Source organism: Diadema setosum, chromosome 4, assembly GCF_964275005.1.
Source record: "Diadema setosum chromosome 4, eeDiaSeto1, whole genome shotgun sequence".
In the NCBI taxonomy this organism is placed as follows: Eukaryota; Metazoa; Echinodermata; class Echinoidea; order Diadematoida; family Diadematidae; genus Diadema; species Diadema setosum.
In genome coordinates, this window is record NC_092688.1 from 46,005,898 (window position 1) to 46,030,483 (window position 24,586).

A 24,586-nucleotide genomic window follows, 5' to 3' on the forward strand; every position below is an offset into this window, starting at 1 on the left:
TATGGATTTGTAGATCAGGCATTTATACTGGGAGAGAAATCAATTTGCTTGCTTTTTGGTGAGTTATTCACATGGCTGATTGGCCTTATGTGGCAACATATGTGTATGTATGGGCATTTTTCTGCCCATACTGTTGTACACGTATTACAGGATGATGTTTCAGCTTGATGTTTATGTTGTTGACATCCTCAAGATTTAAATGTGATTGTCTGTTTGCCGTTTCTTTTGGCCTGATGTAGGAAAAGAGTAGACACCACAAAGGATGTTTCCTGGAGCAGCAGGGAGTGATGCGGTGGAGGCAGCGGAGGCGGTGGCTGCAGCCGGAGGCTTGGGGGTCGGCATGCTGGACGTCTTCCTACTCAGTCTCAGCGTGGGCGTCGGCGTCTACTGGTTCTTCTTCCGCTCCAAGAACGAGACCAAGACAGACGGGCTGATCAATCCGATAGCGAGGTGAGAGAGGGAGCCCTTTGGGTATGCACAGAGCATGCCCTTTAAAGGAAACCAAAACCAAAAAGAAATGTGGATTGAGTGAAAGCAGCAACATTAGTAGAACATATCAGTGAAGGTTTGAGGAAAATCGGACAATCGATGCAAAAGTTATGAATTTTTAAAGTTTTGGTTTTGGAACCGTTGGATGAGGATAGAGATTATGGCATATGTGTGGACATCAATATAAAGAAAATGTAAAGGAAAGTCCACAAAAATTCATTTTTCATGAAAATTACACATTCAATCAACTTGATACTGACATACAGGGTAGCAGTTATTCCCCCTGCTTTCTGAAAGTGGTTAGTCAAGTGTTCTTTCATTATGCTAGAAGAGTGAATTTTTGTGGAATTCCATTTATATTTTCTTATATTGTTGTCCACACATGACACCATAACCTCTAGTAGTCTATAGCTATTTTTTTCTCTGTCATATTCCAGCTATCTACCAAGCCATTAATCACTGAGGGAAATATACATACAGGTCTAATATATTTTGTCTGAACTTGGTTGTATGATCCTTTTGTTGGGTCAACTTTCAGTTCCATTGAGATGAACCAATATAAAAGCGTACATGTATCTTCCCTGACCCAAATATAATGAGACTGATCCCAATATATCAGTGCAGACAGCCACTGCTACATGCATCGTCTTCCATGTAGCAGTTTTCTTCCGTAGAAGTGCACAGGATACCATTTGAAATATCATTCATCAGCAGAAATTGCTAATCAAATTTGAGTTGGAAGAATATTCCCTGTTACAGTACATTTTGATGTGAATTTGTGCAACCACCCCTTGATATTTCTAAAGAAGTTTCAACTGTTAAATTCCCTGGCCAGGGAGTTCTTTTACAGCAGGTGATATTAAGCAAATAATCAACATTGGTGAAGGTGATGGGACAAACTATCACTTCCGAGGCGATCTGGATGTAGCTACACAATCTTTCCGAAGCGCAACTGAGGAAAGATAGCGTACACAATTCTACATTCAGATCGCCATGGAAGTGATAGGTTGTCTCATTGCCTGAAACCCAAAGTTTATATGTTCCCCATGTACATATTCTCATTTTATTCCACATCTGAAACCATTTTAACTGTCTATTAAAAAAAAAAAATGATATGGAACAAGAGGGGGGGGGGGTAGGTATATCCTTAGGGCTTAGGCTACATTCGCTTACCAATTATGTTGTTGCTAAAAATGCTGATCATTCTGAAACACTAAAAAGGTAACTAGACTATGAACACGCACAGTAAGATACGAGTCAACTTGAGACGTAGCTGACAATTACAATGAATTTGTAATTGCTGTGCACCGCGGCACTGTCTCACTGACAGTCGGACTATCCACAGTGTAACATGTTGCATTCTAAAACAGGTTTAATTATCCGACGTGGAAGTACTTTACAGATCAATTGTAATTGTTTTCACATCTGCACTTCGACTCTTGTTTTGAGTCACCCAACGTGACAATATCAGTGCTAATTATTCCTGGCAAAAAAAAACAAAACAAAACAAGAACAACATACAAATTGGCATGAATAAACTAACAGTTTTAATGCAGCTGCAAAATTAGTGTATTCACATGGTGTACCACTGCATGAACATGAGGTGCGTGGGAAATTGTTCAGGAATAACATTTAATGTGTACCATGGGGATGCAAAACTACATTGTACTTTGGCTTTGTATTGAGCTCACTGACAAAAATTTGACTGCTTCCATGGCAGTATAAACCATTTATTCATAATTCCCGTGATGATAATTTGTACTATTTACATTGAAGGTGACTTGTGGTCAGGAATTGGTTAGGTTTCCAATCCTGCCCTCATGCAGCACGCAGTGATGCAGTGTACACTTTATTTCCGTAAAAATATATGGTAAGTGGTAAGACGAGAAACGGTAAGATGGCCTTTGCGAATGCCAGCTGGACTCTACGGGTTAATACTGTTTCACATCTGACTGCATAATGCATCAAGGAAAGGCCCTCATAGTCAACTTCTTTTAGAGAAGTGGGATAATGTAGAGCATACACACGTTGTACAGATTGTACGGTGTGTCTAATATTCAGTAGTCAACCCTGCACACTGGCACTGGTCTGTCGCTCCCTGACCAATGGTCCCTGACCAGTAAATATCCCTATTGGACCAGTAATTTTTTTCAGGAATGGACCAGTAAAAGATGGAAAAACTGGGTACCTACTGGTCCGACCAATCTGTACCAGTAGGTACCCAGAAAAAAAGGGGTCAGTGTGTTGCCCTGCAGTAGTCATTTTAGTTTCAAATTCTGATACATGTATAAATAAAAACAGAAAACAAATATGGTACAAGCAATGGAGCTGTGGTGTTAAGCCAGTCCATACTGATGTCGAGTCAGCCATAATTAAGATAAATTGTACTAGCCAGACTTTATAATAAAATTGTTAGGCTCCATATCATGAATAGTTTGTAACTTTTGTTGTCATGACAATTGCCATGGTAGTAACAAGAATCCTGCTTCCTGATTGGCTGTTGCTACAAGAAGTTGCCATTCTGTAGAGCGAGAACTAATACTATACATCTTTCTTGAAATTAGACCTTGGTGTGTGTAATGTTAGCTGTCATTCTTGATGAGAGTAACTCATCAATTTCTGGTCTGGATGTTTTCACAATTTCATAATTTTTTTACATGTATGTAGACATGGATGTCAGCAAAGCACCTTTCATCTACATTGTAGGCTATGCCCTAAGCTCGGCAGTTGAAGTGTAAATACAGTATCAAATGGCAATGAAAGACTACCCAATGCAAGATAGGGTAGTAATTACAGGACCCATTTAAGAAAGCCCATTAGGTTTAGAAACCCACTTAAAGACATTAATGTACACAATGTTCATATTCAATCACAACGCAAGTGAAACAGACCTGCTAGAGAATGAAATGTACATTGAAAGTACTATATATGCCGAATATTTCGCGAAGTTTTTATTTTCGCGAATTTTGCGAGTCAGGTGCTATTTTTGAATTGAAGACGTGAAAATATTGACTCTGATCCCAATGTGAATGTGACGTATGCGTGTACACTTCTCCGTTCAGTACAGGACTCCACGATCGCAAATTTAACCACTTGCGAAATCGTCTGGAATTCCCGATTCGCGAAAATTAAGACTTGCGAAATATATGGTGTATACAGTACAATAGGAGAGACTAGTTTGAGAGAGAATGTACATGAGTTGGGTGTGGGAAGGGAGAAGGGGGACAGAGGAGGGGACGGGGGAAAGGGGAGGGGGAGGGGCTATGAGAGCTACTGTCAATACTTCCCTGCACAGATGTATATTTACATACATGTACATTGTGTATGTTTCAAGGAATGCATCTTTACAGATGTAAGATGACACTGCCGTGAAATACCACGCTGTGATTCATTACACAGAGAATGAAGCCACAGAAAGATTTCATGTCTCATGCGTCCGCCTGACCCCATGATGCCTTATGACACTGACTTGACCCCAGCATGACATGTCTGTTGGCAAGCTTTTGACTGTGGGCCTATTTAATATTTGTGTGCTGAACATGTACGGGATGGCTCAAGAAAGACTTGTGTGAAAGAGTGTGTTGTAAAATTCCACATACGTTTATCCAAATTGTGTAATCTGCTATGGGGAATTCTTAGGTAATACAGAAAGATTAATGACAGAGTACCCTTTGTAGTTTAATCATCCTTGAATAATTCAGAGGGGAATACTGTACTCCTGCATACATGTAGTCATCCAATTTGAAAGTTCATTTTTAATAGTAATGATAAAAATAATGAAGTTCAACATCAGTAATTGAGTAAGTGCTCCTGTAGAGTTCTGTGATATTTTGTGTATAAAAATGCTCAGATTGAAATTTAATCTTTTTGTCTTGTGGAGCTAATGATTGAATATGTTTTCTGCTGATTTTCCCACCCCATGCATGTTTTCATTTATAATGAATATTTGTACAAGTTGATGAAAGATGCACCACCAAACTGGATTGTGATACTGCTAGATGCTTGAGAGAAGGAAGTACAGTATGAGACATTGGGTTGGTATGATATTACCACACTATATTTTGAGAGCCATGCAGTGGTGTGTCCTGTTGAAAGTCTGAAATATGATTAAATGGGGGGGGGGGGGGGGGAGCTTATAAGGAAGCAATTTTTATGTGAAACCAGAAGTTCAGTGATTTATTGCTTCACATATTTTCCCTATTGCAGTGGCTATTAAAGATGAGCTTGTCACATTTCAGTCATGTATCAGATGGTTAGTACATAGTGTACATACAGAGTATATATTCATGTACAATGTAGTTATGAATGACAAATACCTTGAGAGTGTGTGAAGGCTGTATAAAATGAGCAGGCAAGATTGCAGCTTTGGAATGGACCTGTTTTAAAAAATCAATTCGCCATTATGCCTTTAGTTGATCGTAAACAGACATTTTAACAGATGTTGAAGATGTGAAATTGATAGAAACAGCATTTTTTTTTTTTTTTTTTTGCCATGAAAGAAGGAATACGGATGAGAAGTTCCATTTTGAATCCAAAATGCCAAAGTAATTGACCAATGTGCTTAGTAGGTTGAAGTCCAGACTGTACCAATAGTGTGTTTCACTTGTGGATGTGCTATATTTAAATGCACATTTTACCCTTGCTCTGTGTAGGATAGTTAAGACAAAAGGCAAACGTAGTCACGTTGCTTACATCATGGTATTGGTCATTGAGAGTATCTTCACAATGTCTACAAACTACTGTACTGTATAAACCATAGACAGCAGTTAACAAATGTTGTGTAAATTTTGCAAATTGAGATTTGTATAAAGATGAATTCATGAGGGGTTAAATTTGCAGTTGAGATCCACTATGTCAGAATGAGAAATATAGATATTATATCATCCCTGAGAAGAAACATAGTACTTTCTCACTTTTTAGACAACATGCAGCACATTTGTGTTGTGGGAGGCAATTATTGCGAGTTGTTAATTTTACTGATTAAATATCAGTCAACTTGTCAAATCCCCTCCTTTCCTCACACACCATGAAATACATACAAATGTAAGTATACAGTGTACATACCAGTACATGCACTGTTCATTTGGCAGAGTTGCTTTGTGAGTTTTGTCTCATGGATGCTGTAAAACAGGGAAAGTTGGTGTGCATTCTAATTTCGCAGATTTCGGGAGGGCCAAGATTCGCGAAACTAAAATTCATGCGAAAGTTCTTGTCTACACTAAATGCATTGAATGTTAGAGGCAACTCGCGAATATTTCATGTCGTGACAAAGGCCGTCGGCTCCAATTCGTGAAAATTTCATGCTGTGAAAATATTGTGTTTTACGGCATATGATGAAGACAGCAGGACTGATGGCAGGGTATGCCCTCATCTTCAAAACCTTTGTGTATTGCTTACAGTATCTTTTGAACATTGCACAGAACAATTATTACCTCCGCCAAGGGAGGAGGTTATGTTTTCGTTACCGTTGGCTTGTGTGTTTGTTTGTCCGTATGCAAAATAACTCAAGAAGTAGTTAACGGATTGGGATGAAACTTGCAGGAAAGGTTGAGAATGACACAAGTAACAAACGATTGACTTTTGGTAGTGATCCGAGAATTTTTGGGAAATTTATGAAGGATTTTTAATATTTTGGCAGGTAGGGTCAATGAACTTGGGAGTTCAGGCTGCGCGTATTTGAGGTTTGCATGCGCGCACTAAAGTGCATGCTCTAATTGCTGCTAGGGTGAGGCACGCCGTGCAGCTGAGGGTTTATGACGTAACAAAGGCTTCTATATTGGGAAATCGGGCGACTTTCAGCACACAATCCACTATATAAGTACGTACACTGTATGGGTGGAAATCACTGATATTTCTATGGAAGAACAAGATCAGTGGTGGAAATGAGCTGCATGCTTGGCGGAGGTCTGCGCTCTCAGAGTGCTCTTCTAGTCTTATAGTGTAACTGATGTGTGCCAGTTGACTCTTCAGTTTCGTCCCATAGACAGATTTTTTTGAATAGATGGACAGATAGGCAGATTAAATGAAAAGGTAGAGATAAATGAAGGTGTGGAAGATACGTATATAGATGAAAATATATTATATTAAATGGGTTAGTCAAATACCGGTTAGTTATTGGCTAAACACAGTCACCTGATGGAGGAACATTCATTATGTTCGCCCATGGGAGAACACTTTTGTAACGTTCTCCCATGGGAAAACATTTTCACGTAACAAATGACAGAAGGACCCGCGCACAGTGAATTTGGCTCTGCGCGGGCGATCGAGTGCATTTTGCTGGTGGTTGACATTGAGGTATTTGACTAACCCATATAATATAACAGATGATGACTTTTGTTGTTGGAAACATGTACCAAACGTTCCACCCTCAGGGTTTGAAATGCTATTTCGGGAGGCTATAAGTCCGTCTCGGGACTTATAACCTCCCTCAATAGCATTTTAAACCCTTCGGGTGGAACATTCGGTATGTTCCCTCCCCCGCCAGTCATCATCTATATGATGGTGATTGATCAAGCAGCAACCAGACATAATTGATTACCATAGCATGTTTGTTGCAAATGACACTAAAAGTTGTTATGTAACTGGCGATAAAGAACAGTTTGTTACACATTGTATTGGAATTTGTGATTTACACAACAACTGTAACTTTTATTTTTGTGTTTTACTCAGTAACAATTCTGTTCTTTTTCTTGATTCCCCCCCCCCCCCCCCTTCAATCAATAGCTCTTCAATGACGGTGAGCTCAGGCAGTGGGTCAGGATTTGTACAGAAAATGAAGTCCTCAGTGAGTACACATCCCTCGCATCTTGATTTTACTATCCCTCTTATCAGCATGTTTCAATACAGAGGCCACGTTGCTTCTGCCTCCCGCCCCCCCCCCTATGCTTGAATAGCCAGTGGTTATATGTGAGTAGTTATGTAACAATTTTACAGAGCCTTACATAGTGGGTTCTTATACAAACTTTTGTTATAGTATGTGTGTATGTAGGTACATGGGGTTTTATGTGTCTATTGATCATTTGAATATTATTGAATGAATGTTGAGTCAAGAATGAAAAAAAAAAAAAAAACCTTTCAAATGTGCACTTGTGTGTATGTGTGTGTGTGTGTGTGTGTATCGTGTATATATATGTGTGTATGTTGGTAGTGAGTGATTATCTATAAAGGAAGGGATGGGGGCTTGACATTCATCCAATTTTTTCTTTTTGTTCAAAATCAAATTAAGCAGTGTTTATTACCTTCCTTCCTTGAAATTTTGCTGTAGTTTTGAAATCCCCACATCAAATTCTATATTCGGTGAGTACCAGTTGTATGGATACACGTATAAATTCATTTTGCCTTTCTTCCCTTCCATATTGTAGGGTAGAAATGTGGTGGTTTTCTACGGCTCCCAGACCGGAACGGCGGAGGAATTTGCCACCAGGCTGGCCAAGGATGCTCAGAGGTACGGCATGAAAGGGATGGTGGCAGACCCGGAGGAAAACGAAATGGTGAGCTCAACTTTTATCAATCCCCCCCCCCCCTTCTCTCTCCTCCCTCTCTGTATACACATATTTCCTCCTTCCTATCGAGCTCTCTATCTTACTACTGTAAAAGTGGGAATTTTCAGTGTTGAAAATTTTCGCACATTTCGCACAACCAGAAGGCAGTGTGAAAATAAAAGTACGCAAATATTTTTGCGTACCATATCTTCCAGGAGTAGATGTCCTGATTCCATGGAATTAAAAGCACGTGAAACTTTTCTTACGCGGCCGAGTGCCAAAAATTAGTCCTGCAAAAATATCCACTTTTTATTAGTACAGTAAGTGTCTTTCCATGTTATATAATATGTATAATATGCATTTTTCCCCTTTTCACTATATCTTTCTGCACTTTGTTGTAATATCTCCTCCTCTCTTTCTCTCTATCTATCCTTCCTCTTGTATGCTTTCTTGTTCACTGTAGGTGTTTATTTGTCCTTTTTTTTTCTATCTACCATTTTTGCAAATCAGTTTGCTATTCATCTGGTTTTAGCATCTCAGTTGTACACTCTTATTTGTGCTTTCTTCCCCTTTCCTCTAAATTCTCTCTGGCGTCTCTGTTATCTCTCTGTGTCCTGAAGCTATTCTTAGTTCCAATCTTCCCAAGGTACTTTACAGCTGATTTGTGACTGCAACTACAATCCCCCAAGAGGTTATTGATGGTGAGGGTGGGGGGGGGGGGGGAGGATGGGGGTAGATGATTGTCTGCACAGAATAAATGAGAATCAGGAAGATGTAGGTTGGGGTTATTGTCTAATGCATGTACATACAGTACTCTGATCAACTGATACATACAAGTAATATATCAAACCTCTAAAAAGACAATATCTGTACAGTATGACACCGCCATGTCTCCTTGATTATGCAGGAGGATCCCTGAGATATTTCCTCATGTACTCACAAGAGAATATAAAGGCTTCCCTGCTATGGGAATAATGTTGCCGATTGAAATTCATGTAACATGCAGGCATCTCCCTTATCGCTCTCTGTGGAACCTCTCTGATTTTTTTATGCTTGAATGTTAGCAGCCCCTGGGAAATCCTGGTAGAGGAAGGCTAACTGTTATTGTGTTTGTTTTTCGGAATTAGTGGAAGGTAGAAATAAAAAAAAATAAACGAACAAACAAACAGACATGATACCGACAAACTTTAGAGGAGATAGGAATCTGTGCCATGCCCCAGATTATGAGCTTATCCTGATGTACAGTCGTTTGTACCTGGTTAGCTAATAGCCTGAAGCATTGAAAGTTGGAGTATTCCTTTCTCCGTCCGCCATCTGACTATTATCTACAGTAATGGCTGACGGCTTGAAGTGATGATGTATTCCAAATTCCTTTTTTTTTTTTCTTTTTTTCTTTTTTTTTTTAAATTCATTTTCGGTGAGCACTGTCAATGTAAGTTGTCTGCTTCCAGGGATTGTGCCTGCAGCACATCTACATTATCTATAGACCGATTCAATTTCGATGACCTATTCACCTACCGCCGCTAGCGGCGCTATAACGGTCGCCATAACTGGGGGCCAACGGGGGCTTCCAGTGAGCTATAGCTACCCAGCGAGTTGCACTTGCAGCTCAACAGCCTAGCGTACCCGTCGCGCATAGTTAGCCGGGCCTGGCCGCTGCGCCGCGGCCGGCGACCGCCGCGCTAATATTGTGATTGTTTACTCACTGTGGGAAAAGTCGTTCAGCGGCTTTTAATGCTTTTCTTTTGGACAAATTAAGTGATTCAGACATATTGATCTACAATGGAAGCTTCAGAGGAAGGATCAGGAAAACATATTGTGCAGTTGTTGGGTGCACAAATAACAGAAAAAAAAAACAAACAATGGAAATGGAAGCTTCACGGCAGTGTGTGCAATTCAGACACCACTGACGCATGATAAATATATAATTAGAGACAATTAAGTGAAATACAACGGTATAAAAAATGCATAGATATCGAAACAAACTATGCCTACTAGATTCTCTATTTGATTAGGCTTTCACTGCATATTCGTAAAATATGTTGTTCATTTTAGAAGACAAATTCAGTTCAGGTCAAAGATTTTGATAATTCACTGACTTTTTTTTTTTTTTTAATGCTTTTGTGCACTACTTGCCAAAGTTAGAATACACTTCCTGGCTATACTATATTATTATGCCACACATTTTACAGCCTACACTACAGCTAAATAAATGTTTCAAGATGCGTTCAATTCTTATAGGGGCCTATTGATTTCACTTCTTTAATGTTCAGCACTGAATTGACCATATTCAATTTTGGCCTGAAACTCTGAATTTGATTTTTGATAAAGTGATACTTTTAAATATTAAACCATGGATGGTGGCAAACATCCGTTTCATAATCATAATTTATTAAGAAAGTATGATTTGAAAATCTCTTTTGCAGATCTTAGGCGTTAGGGTGATGTTATGCAAGGTTACTTAGACCCAAGTAGTTTTGGTTGTTGACATCGGGCAACGTAATTTAAGTTTATACGGCTTAGAAACGCCTAGATTTGTATTCCTTTTGGTTTACTTAGTTAGGCTTGCCTGAAGTTATCGACAACCGAAAATGATATAGGATGTAGGGTTCTAGAAGTCAATAGGTCTAGATCTAGTCTGGACTCTTGCCTAGAATTCTAGACAAGATCTAACGTAGATCTAGACAGATTCTACCCCGCTGGCCCGAGACTCCCGAGTAAAGGCAAAAGCCTAAAAAGGTTCAAGTTAACTGATAGGTTGCAATTTATAGCGCCATCTCTAGCTCAAAGTTCTTATTCATTATTTGTATTTAATTATACCAGTTAACTTCTCAACAGTCTATGCTTACTAGCAAGACGTCTGCCTGCGCCTAGCCATAGTTCTCCCCAGCGGTTTTTATTCTCTTACACAAATGTGAATATATGGGGCTTACACGCGAGTAACCAAGTCATCGCCAAAGAAATAGAGTCTACAAACACTCACGGATCGTACCGATATTTACCTTGAAATTCAAGTTTTGGCTACAGCCGTATGTCATCTACCCATTCGCTCATAGTCGGTAGAAGTTGTTTAATTTTTTTTTTTTTTTTTTATTAGCTAGCAAAAAAAAAAAGTAGACTCTAGTTGTCACAAATCCAGATGCGTCGATCGCTGCCAGCGCTAGAGATAGCTAGCTGGCCGGCTGGCGCCGGGTGGTAAAAGCACTGGCTGCCGCTAGCTGGCACCCTTGCCACGCACGCAGGGCGCTTGTCGACCCGGCCTGGTTGGCCCCCAGTTATGGCGTCGCCATAAGAGGGTGCACTTCCATGAACAGTCACTTGAATCGGTCTATAGGCAGGTTTGCTAATGTATTAAAATTCATCCATGGATAGGTTTCCTGTGAGGAGTTTGTACCTTGATTAAAGGGATGGTATTGTATTGGTGGAGATGAGGATTGGGCTTTGAACTTTTTGCGAGATACCAAGAAACCACTTGTGAAATAGTACAGACCATGCCATTCTAAGGGGAATTCAAAGTTTATTCGATGAAAATTGGGTGTGGAATGGCTGAGACATCAAAAAATAGAATAAAACAAAGCGATCGTAATAAAAGGTAGGTCCCACCTTTTATTAGGATTATTTTTTTTTTTCATATCTCAGCCATTTCAAAAGCAATTTTTATCAGATAAACTTTGAATTCCTCTTGGAATTACATGCCTTTTCACATTTCATAAGAGTTTTCTCATTATCTCAACAAAAAAAGGTTAGAAACCTGAAGTTACTCTCAACCAAAATTATACAGTCCCTTTAAATTCATAAAATTGTGATACATTGGTATATTGTGATAAAAAAAAAAAACCACCCACAAATGAGAGAGTTACACTTTCAACGATGGAAGAGTATCAAGACAATTGAAGTGTATGTAGTTATGGTTGGCATGCTCTGCATGACGTGCTCCACATTAGTACATATCAGGTAATAAATTTGGTACCACATTTGGGCATGTGTGCGTTTACATCAAAAGTGGGCTGGCCGGAGCCTGCCTGGTAAAAGAAGACCAAATTTGGTACCGCAGTTGAGCCTGTGTGCGCTTACACAAAATAAATTGTGGTACTGAGGCTCGGTACCACAATTTTTTTGGGTGTGTAATAGGAGTCCGGCGGCATATTCAGACTTCACACGTGCATACCTCTTCAACATTGATCATTTCTAGGAAATATATCATAAAGTTCTAGGAAACTTGCATTAAAAGTAAAGTGTTTTCTTGCTATGTGCGAGGAATGAATGCATTATGTGACTGTGCGTCGCAAAACCAACAAATAGTGGTGTGACCAGATTTTACATGTGGACTTGAAATAGTTGAAGTGGGTCAACTAGTCTTTGTAGTTCTTTATGATTAGTTCTTTATGATTTATGAAAGAGCAAGTCATAATTCGAAAGTTTTGGATTATGCATTGAACGGAGAATTACCCTTGTAGTTTTTTTTAGAACACTCTTATTTTTCTGTAATAGTGTCATTAAGTATGTCTTAGACGGCCCTTTTCAATTCTTATAAACCCTTTACACACTCATCACTTTCATCTCTTGTAACTTTTGAGAGGAGGATCATATTGCATTAAAAGTTATCAGCTTAAAGGGATCGTATAGTTTTGGTTGTGACCTAACCTCAATTTTCTAGCATTTTGGGGCAAGATACTGAGAAACCTCCTATGAGTTAAGAAAGATCACGTAATTCCAAGAGGAATTCAGCATTTATTTGACGAAAATTGATTTTGAATTGGCTGAGATACCCAAAACAGAGTAATCCTAATAAAGTTTGGATCCAGCTTTTATTACAATCGCTTTGTTTGACTTTGTTTTTGGATGTCTCAGCCATTCCAAAACCGATTTCCATCAAATAAACTTGGAATTTGTCTTAGAATGGTATGCTCTGTACTATTTCACAAGTGGTTTCTTGGTATCTCGCAAAAAGTTACAAGACCAATCCTGGCCTCCACCAATACTTTACCATCCCTTTAATCTGATAATCCCTTCACGGTAGTTATTGTGAAGTTTTATCCTTTTTTTCTTGCCACATTTATAGCACAGAGCTCTGCTTAGTGAGATTTAGCATTACGTAAATAGACCCTTTACTTTGATTCTCTTTTTTTTCTTCCAGTGAACACTTTAATACATTCCTTCCATTATTTGGATGGGTTATGAAAGTCCATTTGTATAAGTTGACTTTAAAGGGATGGTACAGTATTGGTGGAGATGATAATTGGGCTTTTAACTTGTTTGCGAGATACCAAGAAAACACTTATGATATAGTACAGAGCATACCATTTTAAGAGAAATTCAAAGTGTATTTGATGAAAATGGGGTTTGGAATGACTGAAATATCCAAAAACAAAGTAAAACAAAGCGATTGTAATAAAGTGTGGGTCCCACACTTTATTACAATCGCTCTTTTTTTGATATCTCAGCCATTTCAAAACCAATTTTCATCAAATAAACATTGAATCCCTAATAGAAATACATGCTCTTTCATATTTAATAAAAGGTTTCTCATTATCTCACAAAAAAAAAATGTTAGAAACCTGAAATTAGGTCTCAACCAAAACTATATGATCCCTTTACAGCTTAGAGTCTGCTTCTTATGCTCTTCATTAAAAAAATATGTCTGGCAGCATTTTAGTGGTTATGTGATGCAGGGTCACATACCGACATAGGATAAAAGAGTTTACATGTTCCAACTGATTGACAAATTGCCCTACATCGACGTAAATAAATAAGCACTGAACTGATCAATTCAGTGCTTATTTACATCGATGTAGGGCAATTTGTCAATCAGTTGGAATGAAAACATCTCGACGGAAGAATTTCATGAATTTGAATAGAGTTTTTTCTGTGTTTTTAAAGGGACTGTACAGTACTTGTTAAGGTGAGGATTCAGCTTGTAACGTTTTGCGAGATATTTAGAAACCACTCTATGAAATGCTAAAGAGCATATAAATCTAAGGGAAATCAAAAGTTTATTTGATGAAAATCAGTTTTGAAATGACTGAGATATTTAAAAATAAGGTAAAGCAAAGAGATCCTAATAAAAGTTGTGGCCTGTCAATTTTATTAGGATCGCTTTTTTAGATATCTCGGATATTTCAAGACCAATTTTCATCAAATAAATGTTGAATCCTTCTTGAAATTACATGCTCTCTCATATTTCATAAGAGATTTTTGTATAACAGGACTGTACAGTACTGGTTGAGGTGGGGATTCATGTTTTGAACCTTGCTTAGTGAGATAATCAGAAACCTCTTATAAAATATGAAAGAGCATGTAATGTTGAGAAGGATTCAACTTTTATTTGATGAAAATTGGTTTTCAAATGGCCGAGATATCCAAAAAGGTGATAATAATAAAAGGCGACAGGCCACGCCTTTTATTAGGATCTCTTTGTTTCGCCTTGTTTTGGGATATCTCAGCCATTTCAAAACCGATTTTCATCAGATAAAACTTTTGATAGCCCTTAGAATTGCATGCTCTTTGACATCTCATAGAGTGGTTTCTGAATATCTCGCAAAACGTTAAAAGCTAAATCCTCACCTCGACCAGAACTGTACACACCCTTTAATGCTGAGATATGTAAACATGAGATGTTTCATGTAATGTACAATATGAGATCGTGGATTGATGAGAAATCTCAGCTCTCTCTCTCTCTCACGTTGTCTCTGTTTTCTTCCATCTCTCTCTCTCTGACCCCCAGGAGGACCTCTCTCAGCTGGCGGACATCGAGAACTCGCTAGTCATCTTCTGCATGGCGACGTACGGCGAGGGCGATCCCACGGACAATGCCCAGGAGTTCTACGACTGGCTGCAGGAAGGCAACGGAGACCTCACGGGCGTGAAATATGCCGTAAGTCGCACAGGGTTTTTTCTTATTTCGTGAGGTTTCCCCCCCCCCCCCTTCCATCCCAAACATTACCACTTCTGTTGACACCAACTTTGCTGGATACTGACGCATCATCGATGGAATATTCAATTACGTGACAATATCGCCGTCATGAGATACCCCCACATTCATGCAGACTGGCGTTGCATGAATAACATATCATTTTTTTTTTCCACGTCTTATAGCGATGCCCCACAAATCAGATCACGACAGCCGCTCAGTCCGTTCATGGGAAATTGAGAGCTGACAGCGCCGATAGGAAAACTGATTATGAAGAGAGCAAGCTGTCTCAGAGTTTTAAAGTGACAAGTATTGACAATTTCTGTCAAACGAGGGGGTTGTTCATCCTGTCGTAATTCAGAGTATTTCGTTGCTGATGTTTGTTTGTTTTTTTGGTGTGTTTTTATGTGATGAAAAGTCTTTGGAGGCAAATGTGGGAAAAAAGAATGATGAGATGTCATTTTTTTTTTTTGTGCAAATGAAATATATTTGCGACTGATTGACAAATTGCCCTACATCAACATCACGTATTTGAATGAAATACCTACGGTTTGAACGATGTGTACATTGGTATGGCTTCCTGGGTTCTCTTCTCAGGTAAGCCTAGTGTATTGCAGAAATGTCCTTCAGTATTGATATAGATAGATCTTACAAATATTTTTGCACTTATATTATTTCGGGGCATTATTCAATAAATATAACAAAGTGTGAATGTATCTTCATATCCCTCCATCAGTATCTATCATTCTCTATAGATGTACAAATTAATATTGTATTTTATGCATATATGTGCATTCATGCATACTGTATAACCTGTTATTTTTGCGAGGGTTTAATTTTCGTAAATTTCGTGAATCACAGTTGGACCGCAAATTTAACAACACATGAAAATGTCACCATGTGCTCAGGTAATAATGCACTTATGAAGCCTCTGTGTCAATTTGCAAAAACAACATCTTGCGAAAATGTCCGTGACCTCCTTCATTCGCGAAAATATCTGTAGTCGAATATAACAGCGTATACAGTACATACGGTCTACCTAATTATCTGACCATTAGTACACATACATACATACATACATACATACAAACACACATAGCAGTCACACTGCACATGCATACATACATACATGCATACACTGTACTTTTGTACTTGTACATACATACATACACATTTCTACATTGCTACACATATATACCCACATGAATGTCCCATAAACATGGAATACTGCATTCATTCATTTCCATGTTTCGCCACAGGTCTTTGGTCTGGGTAACAAGACATACGAACACTACAACGCCATGGGCAAATACCTCGACCAGCGGCTGGAAGAGCTGGGAGCTGAGAGGATATACGAGCTTGGACTTGGGGACGATGACCAAAAGTAAGTCTACTTTTATCGCAGCCATGCCATCCATTTGCATTGGATTTTAAAGAAAGAAGAGGCACATTCTAATTACTTCGATTCTGGATACCTTACAACATCTCTCCTGAGAATATGAATGCATTGTCATTATTCTACAGGAAACTTTTTGGGTAGATTGTGACGAACATGATGCTGAACATTGTTTTTGAACAGTGCTTGATGAGTATTTGCTCTGTTGGAGAAAGCTTGTTGGTCATCATCAATTCTGGTTTTGCAACTACGGTTTTCTGGGTTAAGATTTTTCTGTGGCTCATTGCTTGTCTCTAAGTGTTACATATACATTTCTTAGAATGCCCATCCTACAGTCTGTAAAAAATCACAGTAAAAACCCACAGGATATACACAAGGTACTTAAAAAAATGTGTAGTTTATGCAGCTGTCATTTGTATGACGCACCTCTTGACCCCCGGGAAATGTGCGTCATGGTCGCGTCAAGTACCACCAATTTGATGACGCCTGGTACCGTCATGGGAGCAAAATGTCAGTCACAAAACTGACCCAGGTGTGCGTCATGGTCGGTCATTTAACCAGAGTGTGTCAAAAGGTTCGTTAATAGGACCGTCATGTAATTTTGCGAGGCTTCATGCATGGTATCCCTCCGTAACGGAATATTCCCAACTCGCGATCGCGAGGCGGCCGAATTCACCGGCTCCTGAAAACGCGAAAATGACACAATTTTCGTTCAGTTTTTTATAACATACTGATACTCACTTCATTCTCGTATGTGTTCTTTTTCTACCTGATGTCAGACTAAGGTCTTTTCAGAAAGTTTGAGCACAAGTTTGCTCCAAAACGACAGTACAGTATACATACACGCCCGCGGCATCGCGAAGCTCGCTATCCTTCTATCGCCGGACGTACGGGGGCCGCGGCGGACGCTGCATGCTATATGGCATGCACCGCATGTGCACTGCACATGCCATGCTACTATACTGTCAAACGATACACTGTTGGCGTTGTGTACGTATGTGACGGTGAATTTGAGGATTTCGTATATTTCATTTATAAAATTGCGGCAAACATGTACGACTACGAAGCTAGAATTTGCTAGAAAAGAAGTAGTGCAACTGCACTGTGTACATAAATAATAATAATAATAATAATAATAATAATAATAACGAATATTAAATGATAACAATAACAATGATAATAATAACAAAATAATAGAAAAAAAAATAGGACCAATGAACAAAGTAAAATCAAGTCTCAAGATATTTAACAAATCAGTATGTACGTATAGAATCTGAATTGTCGCTAGTCTGGATAGTTCCTAGAATTCTATTAAAATTTTTAATAGAGTTCAGGAAATCGAATCGGAATCCCCAGCTTTTAAAATGTATATTTATATGCTGCATGTAGAAATTCTACAATCTAGTCATATTAATCACAGGCTCAGGCCTCAGCCTTTAATAAAAAATCTAATTTAGAATAATATAGCTAAATTGAATCTCAAATCAGAGGTTCTATTAATCGTTAAGAAAATCAAAACACTGGATGAACTCGATGGCATTTTATATGATCAAAATTTAATTTGCAAGCCCAAAAGTCAGAAAATCTGGATATAGATTAGAGTTGAATTTTCAGAATAAAATAGGCCTATATTTACACAGTTTAGTTTTATACACATGATTTAGAATTTTGATATAACCTTTTGAACGTTAAAAAATAATACATCTGGCTATTTAAACGTGTGGTAGAAGATCTACGTGAAATGTCGCGATCGATATAGATATCGCTCAAGAGTGCAATACTATACTGCGTGCAGACACTTTTACCATCGAAAAGTCACACTGCACTATCAAGCGATCCCTCGCGAGTGTATTATGACTTTTGGGTCGTACGTGCATGTCTGCCCTATTGCTGACGGCACCCAATTTATTGACGGATAATGTGTCGCATTTTGGGCATCGGGACTGGTCAAAATAAGGAACAGAGCAATTAAAAAAAAAAAAAAAAACAAACAGAGAACACACTGTACACATCGTGTTCTAAATATGGTATTGAGTTACTATCAGAAAAAGAAGAGATTCAGTGGAATTCCACTACATGAGCCCCCAAGAAGAAGAGGGAGAAGCGTGAAGCAGCCGCTACACCTGTTGCCACTGTTGGGGAGGACACTGCTTCTAGGAGAAAGCTGACCTCCCAGTGTGGTCCCACACCTTCAGATCTGTGTGGGACCAGCTCTGACATCTTGGGCTCAAATCTGATAACAAGCCTGCTCGTGCTGAATGCAGCTTTAGTCGAATTCAAAGACCATCATTGCCATGGAGGTGAGTTTTTCTGTATTTAATCAATTGTTATTTGATTGTGAATGATAATAAATGTATATTCCTTTACAACATAGATAGACTAGAGCTCAAGAAAGCGGTGTAAATTTACTCTACGAGTCTAACGCTCGTAATTCAATTGTTCAGTGTCTGCTGAATATACTGCAGTACTAAACTGATACTCTCATGTTACATGTCAAGTTTTGTGGCTGGAATAATCATATAAAGATATGACTTTCCTTGCATTGAGTACGATAACTTTAATACATAGATATGGATCGAAGTCTGCAGAAGTTGTAAGCGAACAGATATAGGTGTGTTTCTGTATATGATATGGTCTCGTGATGTGTAGTGTAAATGTCATAGTGCATGTAAAAATTATGAGGCAACATAGGGATAATGAACTACCCATAAACCAGACAGCTACACTTACCACTACAGTATCTTTTTTCAGATGAACATTTAACATTACCACATGAGTAATCAGGTAGTATATTGTCTGTTGACTGAAATATGATGCCAAATTCATATATCTGTGTTTTTAATTTCAGGCGTTCTGCAGTTTGCTGAAGCTGACAAGCAACGAAGTGGTCTCTGTAGCACCCTTGTCCTCCAGTGCTCTGTCTGCAAGACAGAGCACAGCTTCAAAACATCTGCCAATGTAGCGGAGGGTGCTGGGCAGTCTGCAGAAATCAACCGCCGCTCTGTCATCGCAGCAGTGGAGGTGGGGCTGGGACGTGAAGGACTGGCTGACTTCTGCTCATATATGAACCTTCCATCCCCAGTCAACTCAAAAAGCTTCCAGGAGCACCTGAACAACTTGAAGTCTCAGAGCGAAGCAGTAAGATATGATATTTCTTATGTGTTTTATTGCTTTCAATATTGAAAATTTCTTTTCTTATGTAAAATTGTCTATTTTTTGTTGTTGCTGTTTTCTGTGTTGTTATCGTCCATACCTTTGTAGTTTTCTTTTGTAATGATTGCATTGGTCTGACTTGTTCTGTTTTGTCAACTTAACTGACATTTTTTTTTCTTAAATCTGTCAAAGGTAGTATGTTACTGTACAATGGGTCAGCTACTCACAAGGGCTTTTCCTTTCTTGCTGCTTCCCCCACCAATGGCATTGTCTTTCTATGTAGTCATACCGCCACATTATTTCTGCTTGTATGTCGTATGTCCTATGAATTTTTCTCTTTTTGTATCTCATTTTGTACATTCATGTTTTATTGTATGCTCTGTATATTTTTAATGCTTGGTGCAAAATAAACTAAACTGAAACTGAAAATAGAAATAGTTAACTTGTGATCACACAATATCAGTAATGAAATAATTTTTTTGTGTGTGTTTGTTGTCCATTCTCATCTACAGACAGCTGAGCAGCAGATGACAGAGGCCGCCGGTCGTGTCCGGGCTCATATTGTGGAGGAGAACCCAGAGCTGGCGGGGGAGGAGGTGCTGGATGTGGCAGTGTCATATGATGGGACTTGGCATAAGAGAGGGTTTGTGTCTAATCATGGGGTGGGGGTGGTAATTAGCATGGACACAGGGGAGGTGTTAGACAGGGAGGTTCTTTCTAAGGATTGTAGAGAATGTAAGCTAAGGGATGGGTGGGATAGGGATACAGAGGAGTTTAGGAAGTGGTGGGATGGGCATAAGGACAATTGTTTGGGAGGGCACAAGGGATCTAGTGGGAAAATGGAAGTAGATGCAGCAGTAGCAATATGGGGTAGGTCAGAAGAGAAGCATAGGCTAAGGTATAGGTACATGGTAAGCGATGGGGATAGTAAGGCATTTAGGGCAGTAGAAGACACATATGGGGAGGATTGTAAAGTAGAGAAGTTAGACTGTGTAGGACATGTAGGGAAGCGTATGTTTAATCATTTAGATAAGTTTAGGAAGAGTGGGAACCATAGTCAGGAATTTAGGAAGTTGCTAAATAAGCGGGGGGCTGGACGTGGGGCAGGGTGTTTACATGGTAATGCGGATGAGGGGACAGTAGGTAGGCTTAGTAAGTTATACAGAAATACAGTTCGTAGTGGTAGCCGGGGGATAATTAGGAATGATGAAGATAAGGCCAGGGCAACTAAGAATTTGCAGGAGGCAATACTGGCTATTCTCTATCACAGCTGCAAAGTTGATGATGAGATACGCCACCAGTACTGCCCTGACAACGCTTGGTGTGAGTACAGAAAACACGGCAAGATGGAGGACAAGGACCACCATCTTGATGGGCGGCTCCTTGAGCCCCTCTTGCCTGTGTTCCAGCGACTCAGTGACGAAAGTCTTCTCTCGAGATGTCTTCCAGGGTACACCCAGAACCAGAATGAAGCTTTCAACCAGCTCATCTGGAAAAGGTGTCCCAAACACGTATGGAGGACTGCCAAAGTTGTTCACATTGCAGTCAATATGGCTGTAATGGCGTTCAACTGCGGCGCCGAGATCGGTCGCTACAGACTGCTAACTAGCCTCAATCTCTCAATGGGAGCTCATGCCTTGTTGTCTGCACGTAGGAAGGATAACTCTAGATTACGGGGAGCAGATAGAAGGGCTGGGGAGGCTAGTAAGACAAAGAGGGTGGCAGATAGGGAGGGAAATAAGGCTAAGGAGGAGGGTTATTTAGAAGAGGAAGTGGTAATGTACGAGGCAGGTGGTTTCTAGTTGGGGCGGTTGTAAGGGGGGGGGGTAGTGGCTGGTGGTTTTTTTTAATGGGTCCTCTGTTATGTAGTAATCATAGTAATGATCCTGTGTTATGTGCTTACTTGTATATACTGTATATGTTTTAGATATTTTACCATAATTATTGAATTTCTTTTCCTGTTGTACATACTCGTTATAGTATATCCAATTCCTTATTTTCAATTTACCCGTTTGTACATATTCATTATAGTCTATGATTTCTCTTATTTCAATTACAAATTTCTAATCTATTTCAGTTTGTTTCTATATATATATATGTTGTTAATTCTAAGTTCTAATTTTTTACCACCAGCCACTGCACTGCCACTCCAGCACCTCGTATTCACCGGGTCGCCAGTGGTCAAACAGACTTCACGCTGTCACTGGCGACCCGGCAACTCGTAGATATAGAGAGATTAGCATAGAAGCCTTTTTTTTTTAGTTTAGTTTAGTTTAGTTTAGTTAACTTCATTATGTAATTAATTGATCAGTTTGTACAATTATGTTATTAATTTGTATATATGTATATATGTATATATGTATATATGTATATATGTATATATGTATATATGTATATAGTACCGGGTCGCCAGTGGTCAAACAGACTTCACGCTGTCACTGGCGACCCGGCAACTCGTAGATATAGAGAGATTAGCATAGAAGCCTTTTTTTTTAGTTTAGTGTAGTTTAGTTTAGTTAACTTCATTATGTAATTAATTGATCAGTTTGTACAATTATATTATTTATTTGTATATGTGTATATATGTATATATGTATATATGTATATAGTACCGGGTCGCCAGTGGTCAAACAGATTTCACGCTGTCACTGGCGACCCGGAAACTAGTAGATGTAGGAAAAAGATTAGAATAGGAGCCTTTTTTTTTTGTTTTGTTTTGTTTTGTTTTTTAGTTTAGTTTAGTTATCTGCATTATTTAATTAATTGATTTGTTAGTGCAATATTATCAATTTGTATATATGTGTATAATGTAAATAAACTTGTATATATTGATTACATAAAAAACAGTTATCAATGTTTCTCTATCATCGTAAACTATTCCCTGTTAAGCAGTGTGCATGTTCTTTGAGAGGCTTTCTTCGTTAATCTAATTAAGAGAAATTGGGGCAGTGTGACAGATGATTAATGTTAAGAAAGTATGATGATACAAGAGATTTGGGGCCTGGAATTTGATAAAAACCTGGACTTTGGTGTGCTGTGAGACACTGTATTATTGTGATAATGATGGAGAGACTGCATGCATTGTGTGTGAAAAATGATGCCTTTGTTTTTCCTTTGTTTTCTCAAATTTCTTGTTTTTCAGGTAATTAGCAAAAGTATTTCAATCATGTATCTCAACTGGATGGTTTGACTGGCTTGAAATTTGGCATGGAGCATTGTGAAATGTTGCTGCATGGAATGACGAATGATGGATGTGATAACTTCATCAGAAGTTCTTTAATTAGTGACATGAATACATAATTAGCCAATCTGGGTTGATTAGACAACGTTAAAAAAAATCATTAAAAATCAATTACAAATCATATCACAACAAACACTTGTCAGAATACACTCTAACATATGATTGACCAACACAGCAAAATATATGTGATTTGGATGAGGGGATTTCACTCCAGCTTTGTAAGAGTAGATTTGCTTATTATGTTCTTTATATGCTAATGAGGTGATGGTGTCGGATTACATCTCTGTTCAAAATGGCCGTGAAGTCATGCCATATCCACCTATCAAAGAAAAAAACTTCAAGTGTGCATAAAGACTTGTCCACTCATAACCTTCTGAAAGATGGTGCTCACTACACACTCGCCGCAAGCGGCTCGATGTGCACCAATATAAAGATTCCTCGCAATGCTCGGTCATTGAATAACACATTCCACTCTGTGCCGTGTTTAATATCTGTATTTATGTTCATCCTCTCAATGCTTGTGCAATCGTCGGTTCATCATTTTCTAGTATATTGTTACTTTCTGCTATTTTCTGCTCTATTTTGTTACATTCTGTGAAAAATTGTGATCAGTCCAAAATGGATTTCATTCAATAAACTGAAATTCACTTGTATCTTCCCTTAAATTTCCAGAGCCCGCAGAACGTTTTTCCTTCTGATGTGGTGGTGTTTTAATATAGTGGGTTGACACAGACACAGAGGCAGAGTCCATGGACTGTCAGTAGGGCCCCTGGATTGGGATCAGAGCCCCCCCCCCCCCCCCCCCCAAAGCCCTTGGGGCATTTAATATGGTTTTTGGAAGCCAATGGAAAATGAGCAATTACAATTAGAAATGTTTTGAATTAATGTTCTTTTCTTTTCTTTTTTGGTGGAGGGTGGAGCAGCCCCCCTCCCCACTTTGATGGCCATATTTTCCATTTCAAATCATCTTTATCATGTCTTTATGTGGTTATCATTATGCCTATTATGGTCATCACCTCTGTCACCTTCATCATCATCATCATCACCTCCATGTAATATCTTCACCATCACCTTCATCATCAATAAATGCCTTGAACATCACTTGTGATTGTCATCATCAGTATCATCTCCATCTTCATGACCAAAATATCACAATCTTCAATACTGTCCACTGTATGATATTCATAAACTATTAACCAGTTGAAGAATAATGAATTGCTTCTCCTTTCTCTCCATCTCAGATACATTCTGCAAGTCACAGTAAAAGAAGTTTAGCATGCAAGTCCTAGGGTAGATAGAACTACACATATACCAATACCAATGATAAATCCTGCAAAGAAACTTCTTCCAATACTGAAGCATGATGAATTTATTAGGACTAGATGCATTGATGTGACTGTTTCAGTTGCTTTGATGCTGACATATAGAATTGTTGTCTCTCAATTCTTGCAAAGATAAAATGAAATGAGTGAAGTGATGCCTTTAAATAATGTGTGGTGTACTTTTTTATAGTCAAGATTTTTTTTTTTTACAAAGGAAAAGAGAACTGTCATAATTGGAACATATAGGTCCAAGTCAACTAGTAGTTAACAGTTTTATCAATCGGTTTCTTTGCATCAATGTAAATGCAAATAATGTTTACAACTTCAATATTGACAACTTCTTTGTCTTGTTCATTTATATATACAGTACACATACTTTGGGAAAGAACAACAAAAAAACTCATTTACAACATTGAGCAAGTTTGGGTGAAAAGGTCACATACATGTACTACAAATCTTGACAATTTGAACATTTAATACTTCGATATCTGCTCCATGCAGGCAGCCTTACAAAACCGCTTAATTGGTATGGATGTCCTTTAGATGACCAATTTTAATTATATGTTCACCTTCAAGTGGAATAGAGGTTTTAAA

At 38.7% G+C, this 24,586-nt stretch overlaps 2 protein-coding genes across 2 annotated transcripts in view; both read left to right on the forward strand.

Moving 5' to 3' along the window:
• The first annotated feature begins 245 nt into the window (after nucleotides 1-245).
• LOC140227347 (NADPH--cytochrome P450 reductase-like) overlaps nucleotides 246-24,586 on the forward strand; it is a 52,623-nt gene continuing 28,282 nt past the window's right edge. The window contains exons 1-5 of the mRNA XM_072307764.1: nucleotides 246-450; nucleotides 7,213-7,273; nucleotides 7,851-7,979; nucleotides 14,695-14,844; nucleotides 16,140-16,264. Coding sequence (XP_072163865.1) covers nucleotides 263-450; nucleotides 7,213-7,273; nucleotides 7,851-7,979; nucleotides 14,695-14,844; nucleotides 16,140-16,264 — 653 coding nt within the window. The 5' untranslated portion in view covers nucleotides 246-262. The remainder of the gene's footprint in view (nucleotides 451-7,212; nucleotides 7,274-7,850; nucleotides 7,980-14,694; nucleotides 14,845-16,139; nucleotides 16,265-24,586) is intronic.
• Nucleotides 16,785-21,231, forward strand: LOC140227092 (uncharacterized). The gene is made up of 4 exons (XM_072307522.1): nucleotides 16,785-16,820; nucleotides 18,366-18,576; nucleotides 19,095-19,414; nucleotides 19,942-21,231. The coding sequence occupies exons 1-4, from the start codon at nucleotides 16,785-16,787 to the stop codon at nucleotides 21,229-21,231; spliced, it is 1,857 nt and encodes a 618-aa protein (XP_072163623.1).

Bases quoted from the DNA above. Each gene is read 5' to 3' on its own strand.
- LOC140227092 (XM_072307522.1), top strand. From the start codon at position 16,785: ATGTCAGTCACAAAACTGACCCAGGTGTGCGTCATG. The intron at 16,821-18,365 runs GTCGGTCATTTA...TGAGCCCCCAAG, and splicing joins TGACCCAGGTGTGCGTCATG to AAGAAGAGGGAGAAGCGTGA. The intron at 18,577-19,094 runs GTGAGTTTTTCT...AAATATGATGCC, and splicing joins AGACCATCATTGCCATGGAG to AAATTCATATATCTGTGTTT.